The sequence below is a fragment of the Hypanus sabinus genome, chromosome 8 (assembly GCF_030144855.1).
Source record: "Hypanus sabinus isolate sHypSab1 chromosome 8, sHypSab1.hap1, whole genome shotgun sequence".
NCBI lineage: Eukaryota > Metazoa > Chordata > Chondrichthyes > Myliobatiformes > Dasyatidae > Hypanus > Hypanus sabinus.
The window spans coordinates 165,377,161-165,395,020 of NC_082713.1; the positions used below are offsets into that span (position 1 = coordinate 165,377,161).

Genomic DNA, 17,860 nt, shown 5'->3' on the forward strand with positions numbered 1-17,860 from the left:
ACGTCCCACAAAATCCATGATGTAGAATTTTTATTTAGCAAATGAGAAAAGTCTAGTAAGTGGACAACAAAACAGACTGACTGCTCTGTTTCAGGGTCAGCAATGAGGAATTCAAAACAAGGACTGTACTGAAGTCAATACTGGCCATCAGCAGCAGGGTATACCTGGCAATGCAATGGAGCCAAATGTAGGCATGTCTTCGTCTGGAGACATTCTGTGAAACACAGGTATTTATAAATCTACAGAAATTCACGTCAGCTACACAGTCTGTGGCCACATCAGGGGTTCCAGGACAGATTATAAAGAAACTGCTTGTAGGCACAGCCAGTAGACACCATGTAGACGAGGCCAGCGGACTGCATGCTGTGCATAATTTTAAGAAAATGCAATAATTTCAGTGGGAAAATGTGAACATGTAAATTACTGAAAATACATCTTCATTTGCAAAAATACTAAAGATTACAAATACTATTAAAAAAGCCTGTAATTCTTGTGGTTCATTCATTAATGTACTGTGGCAATGAAATATTTACATTACAGCCATACAATAACCACACAGGAAATTTCATTATCAATGGTGAAAAAACAGATATTAACTGCCAATTTCCTCTTGGAGACCATTTGCTTCCTTCTTACAATTTGTTTCATTGTTAGTTCTGAGAAATGGCATCACTTTTAATTTTGAGAAGTCTGAGCTTGATCTTTTAGACAGATAGTACAATTCCCCAAAATCAAGCATTGAACTTATTGATAAAAACACAAAATGCTGGCAGAACTCAGCAGGCCAGACAGCATCTATGGGAGGAGGTAGTGACGACGTTTCGGGCAGAAACCCTTCATCAGGAGTGAAGTAACATGGGATGGTTGAGGGGGAATAAGAAGTGGGGGGAGGGGGGGATAAAGTAGAGAGCTAGGAAGTGATAAGCTAGAGGGAAATGGGCTGGGGGAAGGTGGAGAATTATGGGAAATAATAAAGAAAGATAGGGCTGGGGGAGATTATAGTGAGGGGGAAAAAAAGAGAGAGAAAGAGAACCAGACTAAAATAGATAGGGATGGGGTAAGGGGGGGGGGGGGGGGGCAGGGGTATCAACGGAGGTCTGTGAGTTGAATGTTCATGCCGGCAGGTAGGTGTTCATACCTAGGCGGGAGATAAGGTATTGCTCCATCGACCTGCGTGTGGCCTCATCTTGACAATAGAGGATGCCATGGATAGACATGTCGGAGTGGGAGTGGTCTGTGGAATTGAAGTGTGTGGCCACAGGGAGATCCCGCCACTGCTGGAGGACTGAGCGCCGGTGTTCGGCAAAACGGTCTCCCAGTCTGCGGCGGGTCTCCCCAATGTATAAATGGCCACATCGGGAGCACCAGATACAGTACATCACCCCAGTTGACTTGCAGGTGAAGTGGTGCCTCACCTGAAAGAACTGTCTGGGGCCTAGGATGGTGGTGAGGGAAGAAGTGTGGGGGCAGGTGTAGCACTTCTTCCGTTTGCAGGGACAAGTGCCCGGAGGGAGGTTGGTGGAGAGTGATGGGGGGGATGAATGGACAAGGGAGTCGCTTAGGAAGCGATCCCTGCGGAAAGCCGAGAGTAGGGGTGAGGGGAAGATGTGGCTGGTGGTGGGATCAAGTAGGAGGTGGCGGAAGTTACGGAGGATTATACGTTGGATCTGTAGGCTGGTAGGGTGATAGGTGAGGACCAGGGGGACTCTATCCCTGGTGGGCTGGCGGGGGGATGGGGTGAGGGCAGAGGTGCGTGAAATACGGGAGACGCGATGGAGGGCAGAGTTGATAGTGGACAAAGGGGAGCCCCTTTCTTTAAAAAAGGAAGACATCTCCTTTGTCCTAGAATGAAAGGCCTCATCCTGAGAGCAGATGCAGCGGAGGCGGAGGAATTGAGAGAAAGGGGAATATGACACAACTCTGAGGGGCCAAAGGTTACAAAGTCGCCCCCTCCTTTTTAAGAATCGCAAGATCGCTATTAATTTGGGTCTGGGACCCAGGAAATGAGAGAGAGACGTCCAGAATACACAAGGTTTGGAATGTGTCCTGACCTCAGTGAAACGGAACCACTAGTAACGGTCATTGTCTCTTGGAGACGGAATTGTGTATTGAGTACTGTACTATTCATTGAAGCCCTCAGGGGACGACCAGAGTGGGCTGGTTGAGGGAATGCATCATCCCAACCTGATTGACATCTGAGACCCCATGAGTAAGGATAAAAGAGGGTCTGGGGAACAACCCTTTTAGTCGCACCAGCAGAAACGCTGGAAATCCAGTGACAGCGTTTAATAGAGAACGCTGGTGAGGGCTCGTATGCATCCTCCCTTGCCAGGGTGGCGGGCTCATCACGGAAGAAAGGCTTAGCTAAAGGAGCGGCCACAAGTGAACGGCCACACCAATGGGACTACTGACGGATCGAAATCATAAAAGGAAAGCCGGCAAGTTCTTCTCCAAATCTCTCTCTCTCCAACCATTGCAACATAGCAGTCCCCAATGGCTGCAGCCTGCATGAACTGAGTGAACTTTATATTTCCATCAGACAATACATTATCCCCTAGACAACGATAAGAGCTTATTTCTTATTGATTATTATTATACCCGCACTTTTAGATTTAGCATTGACATATATTATCTGTATATTTGCATTGATATTATTTTTGTGTATTTTTACTAATACTGTTAAAAATAGTATCATCAGACTTCAACGGACGTCTCCATCTTTGCTGGTAAGTGACACAGTTACGGGGTTCATAACAACGTGGGGGCTCGTCCGGGATTTGATACCAAATTGGAGGGCCAGTAAATCGGGCTTTTAAGTCCAAACTTGGATCTCGTTGCACGGGTAACCAGACAGGAAACCAGCAAAGATGGACATAGACGAATTCATAGAAAACCCAACTGTGGAGGTGCAAGAGGCAGCCACACAGACTTGATAAATATTGCGAAAGGACTAAACCTCACAGAGGTGAGGTTGTCAATGAAAAAGCGGGAGGTGCGGAGGGCCATAACTCAGTACTATATTGTGAAGAACGTGTTTTCGGCTGAGGTATTGCAAAATATCCCTGAAAAGGTACCAGCTAGTGGGACGGCTCAGTTAGAGTTGGAGAAATTAAGGTTGGAACATGAAATTAAGTTAAAACAGCTGGAAGCAGCCGAAAAGGAAAAAGAAAGAGCCGAAAAGCAAAGGGAGCATGAGCTCCTGCTAAAGGAGTTAGAGGTGAAAAGGGAGCATGAGCTCCAGCTAAAGGAATTAGAGGTGAAAAGGGAGCGGGAAAGATCTGAGAAGCAGAGGGAGCATGAAATTAAGTTAAAACAGCTGAAAGCAGCTGAAAAAGAGAAGGGCCGAAAAGGAGAGGGAGTATGAGGAGAAGGAGAAACAGAGGCAACATGACTTGGACCTGGAGAAGTTAAGGCAAGAGCAAAGAGCTCAAGGGTCAGACTGAGAGGAGAGATTTAATGTTAGTAGGGAGTTTAGGTTAGTACCTCCGTTCGAGGAGACGGATGTTGATAGTTATTTCGTGCATTTTGAAAAGGTGGAAGTGAGTCAGAAGTGGCCCAAAGATCAGTGGGTGGCGTTGTTACAAAGTGTGTTAAAAGGGAAGGCACAACGGGCATATGCGGCGTTGTCAATGGAGGAGGAGGAGTCTGAGAATTATGAGAAAGTAAAGGAGGCCATTCTTCGGATATATGAATTGGTACCTGAGGCCTATATACAAAAGTTCAGAAATTTAAAGAAAGGGCGGAATCAGAAGTATGCAGAGTTTGCCTATGAGAAGGGTGTGCTCTTGGATCGTTGGTGTGCAGCAGAAATGGTGGAAAAGGATTTTTGGCATCTCAGGGAGTTAATTCTGATTGAGGAATTTAAAGGTTGTGTTTCGGATGATATCCGGATGTATTTGAACGAGAAGCCGAATAAGTCCATATCCGAATTTGCTAGGTTCGCAGATGAATATGCCCTAACCCACAAAACAAAGTTTTCCTCGAATAAAAGTTACCAGAGAGACCGTGGGAACGGTAGAGAAAGCCCGCTGGCTGAGGCAGAGATCCAGCCGCGAGCTAGTGGTAAAATTAAAGGGGAGGAAAGGCAAGACGGCAGGAGAGATCCTGGCTTGACCTGTTTTAATTGTGGAAAGGTGGGACATATTGCATCTAAGTGCCTTGCTCCGAGGAAGGAGACAGGAAAAGGGAAAGCAGCAGTCCCTACAGGATGTATTGTGGTGATCAGTAAATCAACGAGAAAGCCCCAGGTAGACAGAATACGAGAGGGGCCTGAGAAATTTATTTCAGAAGGAACCGTGTCTGTGAAAGAGGGAGACACACCAGTTCCAGTGCGGATCTGGAGAGACACTGGAGCTGAGCTGTCATTGATTCGCAGTACAGTACTAGATTTTGGCCCCAAGACTGGAGAGGTAGCTTTGAGAGACATAGGAAAAGGGACAGAAGCTGTGCCTTTGCATAGGATCATTATAAATTATGAGCTGGTATCTGGACCAGTTGAAATAGGAGTGCGATCAGAATTTCCGAGAACTGACGTAGACATCCTTCTGGGTAACGATTTAGCTGGTGGTGACGTTTGGTCGGCCATGGAGCTGACGAGCCAGCCTGTAAGTGTTGAGGACCCGCCCCTAGGGTTCAAGATCTATCCCGTATGCGCGACCACTCGCAGCATGTCGAGAAAGGCAGCTGAGAATGAGGCCAGTATCAATTTGGCCGAGACGTTTTTACCAACCCTGTACCAAGAGGGGTTAGAGGGTGGTTAAACGGAGAATAGGGAGGTGAAAGAGAGTAAGGGAAAGGAGGTAGACCTACCCTTAGCCAGGAGGAAATTTATAGAGGCACGGAATAAAAATGAGAAACAGATAAGGCTGTTAGAAGGTCCAGGGTTGGACATGGATGTTCTGTCCGGTTTGGCAGAACTGTTTGAAGAAGTTGAAAATTCTAAAGGTGTTCCCGATAATGAAATGAGGGCAGTCCTAGATGAAAAGGATGCCATTACCTTGAAGAAGTCTGCTGGGTTGGCAGATGAGGTTGCTTCAGCCCGCGGGGTTGAGTTTACTCCGGAAGGGAGTTGCCCAGAGAGTAACTGGGAGGATCAGGTGAACTTAGAATTTGAAAAGGGTACGGGTATTGAAAGCCTGGAAGAGGCAGATGTCACCTTTGAGTGACACGTGTGAATGCACGTGGTACTGAACCTAGTATGGAACTCAGAAAAAGTCTGAGGTATTTGATTCAGTTGAAAAGGAATGCAGTCCTTGTGGGTCAGATGGACTTGGTTCAGTGAAGAAAGGGTTAACCGTGGTACTAGTGGGAAGTAAGAATTCCTAGCTGTTTGTGTTCGAAAGTGTGTTAAAAGTTAGTGAGGAGATAAAAGGTGGAGATAAAAGGTGGAGATGTGAATCTTATTATTGAAGGAGAAGGGAAAAGTGTAGTTCCTAAATTGAATGAAGAAAATTTAAAGTCTGGATTGGTGTCAGAAGCAGTAACCGGGCTGAAGGGACAATGGCTTGTTAACAGGGTGCCTGCGAATCAATTATAGGTTGATTTGGAATGTAAAGGTGCCCCACACACTATTGTTATTGAAGAGTGTGCTGTGAAGAGGCAGAATTTGAAATGCTGTTTGGACAAAGAGGGATCGCTTACAGATCTTAAATTGAAAACTAATAGAATGAAGGGTCCTGAAGATAAAATTAACGACTTGCTTAAAAATAAAGAATTGTGTGGGAATTCGGCAAATGGGCTATGTTTGGAAAACATTGTTGATAAAATAACTCCTATGAAAGGAGCATGCAAAAGTCTATTCCACACTGGTGCGCAAGCTAACCACGTGGGAGTTAACTGGAAAAGGGGCGAGGGTTGACGGGATGCCACTTTAAATAACAGGATCCGGTTTTAAGGGATTGCGACAAAGCATGTGAATAATAACGACAACCCCCATAGAAGACTGACTGTTGAGTTTGAAAGTAAAATAAAGATTAGTATTTGCATGAACTTTTGTAATATATACGTAAGTTAAGATCACAACTCTCTAGTTTTTGTTTGCTGAAGAAAAGGAATAAAAATAGGTGGTTATTAAATTGGAGTCTGATGCTACAAGAATTTATTAAGGTACAAGATGTTAAGATATTAAAGGAAGTGACAATGTAATCGCTAACTGTTTAGATGCTGAATTGAATGTATAACTGTATTACTCTGTAGTGAAAAAAAACTCTTTTGTATTGCGTTAGATTCTGAAATCCTGTAAGACTCTGTATTAATTAAATTTTACCTGTGGTAAAAATCTTAGAAGGAAGAGGGTGTTACGAATGTGCCGCAACTCTGAGGGGCCGAAGGGTACAAAGTCGCCCCTTCCTTTTTGAGAATCGCAAGATCGCTATTAATTTGGGTCTGGGACCCAGGAAATGAGAGAGAGACGTCCAGAATACACAAGGTTTGGAATGTGTCCTGACCTCAGCGAAACGGAACCACTGATAACAGCCATTGTCTCTTGGAGACGGAATTGTGTACTGAGTACTGTACTATTCATTGAAATCCTCAGGGGACGACCAGAGTGGGCTGTTTGAGGGATTGCATCATCCCAACCTGATTGACATCTGAGACCCCATGAGTAAGGATAAAAGAGGGTCTGGGGAACAACCCCTTTAGACGCACCAGGAGAAACGCTGGAAATCCAGTGACAGCGTTTAATAGTGAACGCCAGTGAGGGCTCGTATGCGTCCTCCCTTGCCAGGGTGGCGGGCTCATCACAGAAGAACGGCTTAGCTAAAGGAGAGGCCACAAGTGAACGGCCACACCAACGGGACTCCTGACGGATCGAAATCATAAAAGGAAAGCCAGCAAGTTTTTCTCCAAATCTCTCTCTCTCTCTCCAACCATTGCAACAAAGCGGTCCCCAATGGCTGCAGCCTGCATGAACTGAGTGAATTTTATATTTCCATCAGACAATACATTATCCCCTAGACAACGGTAGAGCTTATTTCTTATTATTATTATACCTACACTTTTAGATTTAGTATTGATGACGTATATTATCTGTATATTTGCATTGATATTTTTGTGTATTTTTACTAATAAATACTGTTAAAAATAGTATCATCAGGCTTCAACAGATGTCTCTATCTTTGCTGGTAAGTGACCCAGTTACGGGGTTCGTAACAGGACGAATAGTCTAGGTAGCTGTGGGAGTTAGTAGGTTTGTAGTAGGCGTCAGTGGATAGGCTGTCTCCAGAGATAGAAATAGAAAGATCTAGAAAGGGGAGGGAGGTGTCAGAAATAGAGCAGGTGAATTTGAGGGCGGGGTGAAAGTTGGAGGCGATGTTAATGAAGTCGACGAGATCAGCATGTGTGCAGGAAGTAGCGCCGACGCAGTCATCGATATAACGCAAGAAAAGAGGAGGACAGATACCGGTGTAGGCTTGGAACATAGATTGCTCCACATGGCCGACAAAAAGGCAGGCACAGCTAGGACCCATGCGGATACCCATGGCTATACCTTTAGTTTGGAGGAAGTGGGAGGAGCCAAAGGAGAAACTATTAAGGATGAGGTCTAATTCCGCGAAGCGGAGAAGAGTGATGGTAGAAGGTGAATGGCTGGGTCTGGAATCCAGGAAGAAACGGAGAGCTTGGAGACCTTCCTGGTGGGGGATAGAGGTATATAGGGACTGGTGCTAGGACCCATGCGGGTGCCCATGGCTACACCTTTAGTTTGGAGGAAGTGGGAGGAGCCAAAGGAGAAATTGTTAAGGGTGAGGACTAATTCTGCGAGGCGGAGAAGAGTGGTGGTAAACTTATTGATACCTGGTGCCTCTTTGTTGAGTCATCTCTGATCCTCTGCAAGCTCGTCCTGACCACATTAATAAGATTCCAAAAAGAGGAATTAAAGCCCTGTACATTGTGTTGGCACATGGCCTAGTGGATAAGGCATCGGACTAGTAATCTGAAGGTCACTGGTTCGAGCCTCAGCTGAGGCTTTGAGCAAGGCACTTAAAAACACATTGCTTAACGACACAAGTGCCAAGCTCGAGGAGATCTGCAGATGCTGGAAATTTAAAATAAAATAATGGAGGAACACAGCAGACCAGACTCTTCCTATAAGAAGAAGCACTGTCGATGTTTCGGGCTGAGACCCTTCGTCAGGACTAACCGCAAGGAAAGATAGTAAGAGATTTGAAAGTAGTGGGGGCGGGGGGAATGCGAAATGATAGGAGAAGATTGGAGGCGGTGGGATGAAGCTACGAGCTGGAAAGGTGATTGGCAAAAGTGATACAGAGCTGGAGAATGGAAAGGATAATGGGACGTGAGGCCTCGGGAGAAAGAAAGGGGGGGAAGCACCAGAGGGAGATGGAGAACAGGCAGAGTGATGGACAGAGAGAGAGAAAAAAAACAAACAACTAAATATGTCAGGGATGGCATTAACAGAAGTTAGAGAAGTCAAGGAGGCTACCCAGCCGGTATAAGGTGTTGTTCCTCCACCCTGAGTTTGGATTCGTTTTGACAATAGAGGAGGCCATGGATAGACATATCAGAATGGGAATGGGACGTGGAATTAAAATGTGTGGCCACTGGGAGATCCTGCTTTCTCTGGCGGACCGAGCGTAGATGTTCAGCGAAACAGTCTCCCGCTCTGCATAGGGTCTCACCATTATATAAAAGGCCACACTGGGAGCACCGGACGCAGTATACCACACCAGCCGACTCACAGGTGAAGTGTCGCCTCACCTGGAACGACTGTCTGGGGCCCTGAATGGTGGTGAGAGAGGAAGTATAAGGGCAGGTGTAGCACTTGTTCTGCTTACAAGGATAAGAGCCAGGAGGGAGATCAGTGGGAAGGGATGGGGGGGGAATGAGTGGACAAGGGAGTCGCATAGGGAGCGATCCCTACGGAAAGCAGAAAGGGGGGGGAGGGAAAGATGTGCTTGGTAGTGGGATCCTTTTGGAGGTGGCAGAAGTTACGGAGAATTATACGTTGGACCTGGAAGCTGGTGGGGTGGTAGGTGAGAATCTGCTTGGGTCCTAGTACCCTTCCCTTGGACAACATCGGAAGGCCAATCTTCCATACAACCCTGCCCAAATCCATGGTCTCACTCCTATAAATCCATAACATATTGTGACAACTTCAGAATTTCTTGAAGTGTTTCAAAGTGTCCCAAGTAATTTCAATGTGAACTATACAAAAGAATTCACTACATTATAGATATCTAACTATTCAACTGTGTTACTGTGTGGCTCAAATACCAAATGGTTGCCGACGATACAACCATTGTTGGTAGAATCTCAGGTGGTGGACGAGAGGACAAGAGTGAGATTTGGCAACTAGTGAGGTGGTGCCGCAGCAACAACCTGGCACTCAACATCAGCAAGACCAAAGAGCTGGTTGTGGACTTCAAGAATGGTAAGACGAAGGAACACATACCAATCCTCATAGATGGATCAGAAGTGGAGAGAGTGAGCAGTTTCAAGTTCCTAGGCGTCAAGATCTCTGAGGATCTAACCTGCTCCCAACATATTGATGTAGACAGGACAGTGGCTGTACCTTATTGGCAGTTTCAAGAGATTTGGCATGTCAACAAATAACACTCAAAAACTTCTATGGTTGTACCATGGAGAGCATTCTGACAGGCTGCATCACTGTCTGGTATGGAGGGGTACTGCACAGGACCGAAAGAAGCTGCAGAAGGTTGTAAATCTAGTCAGCTCCATCTTGAGCACTAGCCTACAAACTACCCAAGACATCTTCAGGGAGCAGTGTCTCAGAAAGGCAGCATCCATTTTTAAGAACCTCCAGCAGCCAGAGCATGCCCTTTTCTCACTGTTACCATCAGGTAGGAGGTACAGAAGCCTGAAGGTATTCAGTGATTCAAGAACAGCTTCTTCCACTTTGCAATCCAATTCCTAAATGGACATTGACTCTTTGGACACTACCTCAATATCTTTTTTTAATATGACTAACCATATTGATGATGTGACTAAACACACTGATGAAGGTAGAGGCATAAATGTAGCGTATACGGATTTTAGCAAGGCATTTGATAAGGTACCCCATGCAAGGCTTATTGAGAAAGTAGGGAGGCATGAGATCCAAGGGGACATTGCTTTGTGGATCCAGAACTGGCTTGCCCACAGAAGACAAAGAGTGGTTGTAGGTGGGTCATATTCTGCATGGAGATCGGTCACCAGTGGGGTGCTTCAGGGATCTGTTCTGGTACCCTTACACTTCATGATTTTTATAAATGACCTGGATGAGGAAGTGGAGAGATGGGTTAGTAAATTTGCTGATGACACAAAGGTTGGGGTGTTGTGGACAGTGTGGAGGGCTGTCAGAGGTTACAGCAGGACCTTGATAGGATGCAAAACTGGGCCGAGAAGTAGCAGATGGAATTCAACCTAGATAAGTCTGAGATGGTTCATTTTGGTAGGTCAAATATGATGGCAGAATATAGTATTAATGGTAAGAGGATCAGAGGGATCTTGGAGTCCGAGTCCATAGGACACTCAAAGCTGCTATGCAGTTTAACTCTGTGGTTAAGAAGGCATACGGCCTTCATCAATCACGGGATTGAGTTTAAGAGCCGAGAGGTAATGTTGCAGCTATATATAACTCTGGTCAGACCCCACTTGGAGTACTGTGCTCAATTCTGGTCACCTCACTACAAGAAGGACATGGAAACCACAGAAAGGCTGCAGAGCAGATTTGCAAGGATGTTGCCTGGATTGGGGAGCATGCCTTATGAGAACAGGTTGAGTGAACTCAGCCTTTTCTCCTTGGAGCAACAGAGGATGAGAGGTGACCTGATAGAGGTGTTCAAGATAATGAGAGGCGTTGATCATGTGGATAGTCAGAGGCTGAAATGGCTAGCACAAGAGGATATAGTTTTGAGGTGCTTGGAAGTAGGTACAGAAGAGATGTCAGGGGTAAGTTTTTTTTACGCAGAGAGTGGTAAGTGTGTGGAATAGGCTGCCAGCGGCAGTAGTGGAGGTAGAAACAATAGGGTCTTTTAAGAGACTCCTGGATGGATACATGGAGTTTAGAAAAATAGAGAGCTATGGATAAGCCTAGGTAGTTCTAAGGTAAGGACATGTTCGGCACAGCTTTGTAGGCCAAAGGGTCTGTATTGTGCTGTAGGTTTTCTATGTTTCTAATATACAGTATTTCTAGTTTTGCACTTTTTTTAAAAATCAATATACGTAATTGATTTACTTTTTTATTTATTATTATTTTTTTCTCTCTGTTAGATTATGTATTGCATTGAACTGCTGCTGCTAAGTTAACAAATTTCACTTCACATGCTGGTGATAATAAACCTGACTCTAATTCTGATTCTAAACTTGTTTTCTATGAAGATTCTCTTTTCAACATATCAATGCACAAAATTTCCCTGCAACCTCCAAGATACTTCAATATCTAATTCTCATAATACTTCAAGTAACTAGTTACACATTCTATTAAAAATGCAAAATGGAGCTTAAAAGCGAGAAAACAATAATGAATGGCACTAACATGATGAATGCAGTACACATTAGCAATAAGTATTGAACATCCTCTTTGTAAATATCTAAAATAGTACAGAGGCAGATGGTGGAAAATACACTGAAGATTTGAAAACTGCGCAGTGCCGATGCAGTGCTGCAGGAATCTACGTTCTCTTCAATATGCATATTTTTATACCAACTAATCTCCAAGACAGCACTAACAGCTCCTATGGCAGCCCAAGAAAGCACCGCAGCTTAATTTTGGGTCTCCTTGCCATGGACACAGAATCAGTAACTGTTGTATCAAATCTTAGGGCACAGTACTTCCATTTGCTGAAACATGAGCACACATATTAAATGCTGCATTCTGGAGCAGAAAATCAATTAAGCAAATGAATGTGTGAGAAATATGTTCAACTAGTGTGGAACAATTTAAATGACATTAATATCCTATTGGAATATTGGATGATTTTTCTCCAACGGATGTTTGTGCGACTTATTGGACCAAGCATCATCTACAGTTTGGTATATGCAACCATGGTGAAAGCCAGTCTTTTTATCAAAACACATAAAACTGTATGCACTTTCAGTGAAATGGTCAACTATAATTACAGAGTAACAGACAGGTAACAAAATGAGCTCAATAGGCTAGTTATATCAGAACACCTGTGGACTCTCCAAAATACAAAGAACCTAATAAATGAATAGTTCTTTCCTGTTCAGGGGGCAGGCTTTCGGGTTCTTGGATCATTGGGATCACTTCTGGGGGAGGTCTGACCTGTACAAAAGGCACCTGAACCCGATAGGGACCAATATTCTCCCGGGCAGGTTTGTTAAAGCTGTTGGAGAGGGATTAAACTAATTTGGCAGAGGGATGGGAACTGGAGTGAAGGGAACAGGATTGGACAGATGGTAAAAAACGAAGACAGTATGCCGTCTGACTGTCAGGAAGGTCAGGCAGATGATAGGACAAAATTGCAGCCAGCCAGTATCATGTATTATGGATGCAGAATCAAAAAGGGTAGCAAATACAGTACTAAAAGTGTTATATCTTAATTCATGGAGTATAAGTAATAAGGTGGATGATCCTGTTGCAATTTTACAGATTGTGTGGCCATCACTGAATCGTGGCTGAAGGATATGTCCATGGGATCTGAATTTCCAAGGCCACACATTAGGGGGTATAGGAAGATAGGCAGAGGGGGGGCATGGCATGGCTCTGCTGATAAAGAAAGGCATCAAATCATTAGAAAGATGTGACATAGGATTGGAAGATGTTGAATCCTTGTGGGTTGAGATAAGAAACTGCAAGGGTAAAAGGACTCTGATGGTGGTTACATAAAAGCCTCCAAACAGTAGCTGGGATGTGGACAGGAAAAAGGAAAGGTGTGTCAAAAGGGCAATATTATGATAGTCATAGGAGATATTAGTATGCAGGTAGATTGGGAAAATCAGGTTGGCAATGGATCCCAAGAGAGTGATTTCCCTGAATGCCTACAAAATGGCTATTTAGAAGAGATTGCCCATGGTATTACAGGAAAGTTACTGACGTGGTTAAAGCATTGGCTGATTGGTAGGAGCCAGCAAGTGGGAATAAAAGAATCCTTTTCTGGTTGGTTGCCAGTGACTAGTGCATTCTGCAGGGGTCAATGTTGGGACCACTTCTTTTTACGCTGGATATCAATGATTTAAATGATGAAATAGATGGCTTTGTTGCCAATTTTGAAGATGATACAAAGATTGGTGCAGGGCAGGTAGTGTTGAGGAAACAGGTAGGATGCAGAAGGATTTAGACATTAGGAGAATGGGCAAGAAAGTGACAAATGAAATACAATGTTGGAAAATGCACGGTCATGCATTTTGGTAGAAGAAGTAAATGCACAGTCTCTTTTCTAAATGGGGAGGTAATCCAAAAATCTGAAAGGCAAAGGGACTTGAAAGTCGGTTAACTTTATGTGCAAGTTGGTGTTGAGGAAGGCAAATGCATTCATTTCAAGAGGTCTAGAATTCAACTGCGGGGGCGTGATGTTACTTATAAGGCACTCGTGAGATCTCATCTTGAGTACTGTGAACAGTTTTGGGCTCCTCATCTAAGAAAAGATGTGCTGGAATTAGAGAGGGTTCAAAGAAGATTCACAAGGATAATTCTGGAAATGAAAGAGTTATCACACAAGGAATACGTTTGACAACTCTGGGTCTGTACTCACTGGAATTTAGAAAGATGAGGGGGAATCTCACTGAAACTTTTTGAATGCTGAAAGGCCTAGACAGAGCAGATGTGAAAAGGATGCTTCCCATGGTGGGGGAAGTCTAGGACAAGAGGGCACAAACTCAAGATAGAGGGGCAACCATTTAAAGCAAAGGTGCAGAGAAACTTATTTAACCAGAGGGTGGTGAATTTATGGAATTTGTTACCACAGGCAGTTGTAGATGCCAGGTTATTGGATGTGTTTAAGGCAGAGTTTGATACATTCTTGATTGGCCACAGCATCAGAGGTTATGGGGAGAAGGCCAGGGAGTGGGGCTGAGGAAGAGAAAAAGAAAGGATCAGGCATGATTAAAAGACAGTGCAGACTCAATGGGCCAAATGGTTTAATTCAGCTCCTATGTCTTCTGGTCTTATGATAATTCATAAATAGCATAAATACAACTAGAAAAAAATTAGCTAAAATACCTTATCAATTAATCTCAGAACCCCAGAAAGTGTATCTTGTTCACCATTTCTGTCGGAGTATGAATGAATGAACACACCATCTTGTTCGTATACAATCTAGAAAAATAAAGATGAAACCAAACTTTAAAAATTTATTGATCAAAATATTCCAATATCAAATATTATGCTTTATTTTTAACTATAATAAAAATGAGTTGAATTGAAATGGAGCTAAATGAATTAAGTCAGTATCACAGGTTCATCTGTTTCCTTCATCCAGTCCACCCACACAGTATGTTGCTTCAGGAAGGCTAGTGGTATCGTCAAGAATGCCTACAATCGTGGCCATTTCTTTTTCTCGTTTTTACCTTCTATGTGAAGATACAGGAACTTAAAAGCTAGGACATGCTTCTGCCTATAGATGCCACCTGGCCTGCTGTGTTCCCTCAGCACTTTGGGTGTGTTACATCCAGATTTAAGAATGTTTTCTTCCCCACTGCTATCAGACCAAAGCAATGACCTCTTTCACACCCCTCTTCCCAGTTTTGGTACCACATTTTTGGACTTTTAATTCTGCCTCGCTTGGTTATTCCATTACTGTTATTGCTGAGACATGACTAGATACAGAATCATCGGTACTTTTAAACAACAGGATGGCGAATTATTGGAGTTGTAGAGTGGTGAGGAATAGAGGAGACAAAGGGATGGGATGGAAAGGGTGCTGGCTGTGATTGCTCAATGCCATAAGTATCAGCTACATTAAAAGAAAGTGTTCTAAATCCAACCATCTTCAGCTGCTTTACTAATTGCCTTTTCTCCAACACACAGACTGAAATGGTGATCTTCATTTATAACTTTAGTGTTGATTTCCGTTCCAATCTCCTAAATCATGCAGCAATCTTTGGCCTTGTAGAGCAATGCTGAAGGAACATTTCAGCAGTCACAAATAGCAGACATACCATGTAAAGATAATAAATCATCTCTGATAAGAGATCTAACCACATGCCATTAGCACTAAGTAACATGGTGATTAACAAATCTCTCATGAACTTCCTTCTATAATCTCTAATATCATGGAAAGTTCAAACATGGAAGAGCAAATTACAAAGGTGAGACTAAGATAACTACCTTGATACCATACTAACTTTTGGGAAAGCAGTGATTAGGAGATTCGTTGGATAGGCTACATAAGCAGCAAGCATTAATGCCAGCATTCTGATCTGACTGAACAGGAGCCACCATCCCCCACTCACACCCTTCCTCCAAAGTTCTATCAGCAGCTACAGTAAGGGTTCACATCTTTATTATGCCATGGTCCAATACTAATATATTAGTATATATTAATAAGAAGGGGCCCCAGGTTGGGAACCCCTGATCTGCATAGATAAAGCTCAAGTTAGAAATGTGTTGGACCAACTGGGTAAAAGCAACTCCAACAATACTGAAGAAACTCTAAACTGGCACATTCTAACTCCTTAAAAGTTCATTTTCTCAGCCACTTTTTGCCAAGTTGGGCTGCAGGAACTGAACAAGGCTGCTTCAACAGCAATGCCAAAACCTGCACCTGCTACCAAATGCATGAAAAATAAGCTTCTGAATTCCACCATATCCAAGTTTCTTTCCACGTCATACATCCTGATATGGAAGTTTATTGCCATTCCTTTGTCATCACTGATCAAAACCACACAATTCCCAACATACCTGCACTGCAAAGGCTCTTTTTTCAAATGGACTACCACACTGTCACTAACACAATAATGCACAACAAATGCTGGCCTTGACAGTGTTTCCCAGAAGCTTTGAATGAACTAAAGAAAATACAGTTCTGCAAACGCAAAATCAACCAGTTTGCATGGACCAAACTGGAAGAGCTCATGGTTATTTGTCTTCTAAAAGCCAGTCTTCAAAAGGGTCTGCACATCTTTGTCAAGATTTCATCATAGCAAAATATGATTCCAGTTTCACAATGTTCAAGTCACTCCATATAAATCTGTTTACATCCATATTAGCAACCTTTACACAACAGTTCCTGATAAAACACCATCCTGTGATGAAAGCACTTACAGCAATTCTCCTTTGCTCATGCCAATTTTTATGTTCTCATTGCTTTCAATTTTATGTCTTTCTTTTGAACTTTTATCTCAATAAAGTAAGCATAGATGACTCTACAGTCAGACATTTGACTTGTCTGTTTCTAGAATTATCACTGTTTTAGTATTTTCAGATTGCATACTATTAAACCATTATCATACAATTATGCTATAGTTCTAATTGTTACATAACTTTCAAATGAATTGCAATATATTCAACTTGAAAACACTATGAACATATTTTTCTGTTTGTTTTGCAGTTAAGATGTCCTTTGTTCCTCTCAAAGCTTTTCAACATTCCTAATATTTGCACTGTCAAATGCACAAAAATTGAAAATGAGTAATGAATCCTTAATATATCACAAGATCAACAATATGTTTCTCTCTCTAACAGGGAGCTTTACAGAAGTATTAGCAAATAGAATCTGCCACAGCTATTTAAAACAGTTTTAGGACAGGTGGCCAAAAGTTTAATTAAAGACAATGAATTCAAGAGGGAAATAGAGAGATAGCAGCTCAGGGAGAGAATTCCAGAGAATTGTTCCTGGACAGCTGAAATCATAACACTGCACAGTGATTAAAATCAGAACCTGCAAGAAGTCAGAATTATAGCAATCCAGAAGTGTGAGAACTGTATGAAATGGTAAAGTAAGTTAAATGAGTTAGGAGATGGGTCTGCTCTAAGGCCCCTGAGGGGTATGGAGATGTATGATTTCAATTTATTTAGTAACTTCAGTGAAATATTACATTCTAACACAATTTCAAACCAATCTAATAAATATTCACTTCAGTTTACAGGAAATAAGTTGACTGGAAACCTGAGTGATGGTTACCAAAAAACTTGTGAAGGCTTCCACCATATATCTTCACCAATACTAGCTGAAATTAAGCTACCTGTCCTTTCTCATTTGTCCTACACCTTTTACATCTTTCATTTCTCACTTTCTACTATCGATTCACATGTTAACCCTGCCTGTGGCCTTCTATTTCTTATAAGAGAAGTAGAGTACACTGTTCAGCCCCTCGTGCTTGCTTTGCCATCCAATAAAATAGTAAATACTTCTTTTTAACCCAAGTAGCAATTTCCTGAATTAACCAAAACATGAGAAACATAAAGGCCTTATCTGGGATCTAACTGCTGCCCCTCAACAATATCCAAAATACAGCGTCAGATCATCCAAAATACATTTGACCATGACAGATGCCAATTTCTGCCCATTAATCATGTAAAGTTGTAGTGGGGGGCATTTTGTTATGTTGTGCAATGTTGTGTGAAATTTTGCTTGTTATTAAATATATCTATTTTAAAAATAACAGCTGAAAAAGGCACTTAACCCACATTGTCAATAGCAGCTGCCACCAATTTTACCTCATATCACCTAATGATAACTATTGCCATTTATAAAATACCCACAAGAAAAATATCCAAAACATATCACACAAAAAAAAACCTGATGCTGAATCACAAGGAGATAATAGTGGCAAATCACCGAGCTAGATCACACGAGAGCATCTTAAAGGAGGAAGAAACAGGTTTAGAGGGGGAAATTCCAGAATTAAGTTACTTGGCAAATTAATTAAAAATAAAAAGGCCAGAAGAGACTACGGAGTTGGTAAGAGCGAGGCTGTCAATGGATTGAGAATGGATGAA

The 17,860-nt window shown here is 42.7% G+C and overlaps 1 protein-coding gene across 1 annotated transcript in view; it reads right to left on the reverse strand.

The window, feature by feature from the left end:
- Positions 1-17,860, reverse strand: part of tbc1d15 (TBC1 domain family, member 15) — a 62,396-nt gene that overhangs the window by 38,941 nt on the left and 5,595 nt on the right. The window contains exon 2 of the mRNA XM_059978432.1: positions 14,141-14,236. Within this exon, the coding sequence (XP_059834415.1) occupies positions 14,141-14,236 (96 nt within the window). The remainder of the gene's footprint in view (positions 1-14,140; positions 14,237-17,860) is intronic.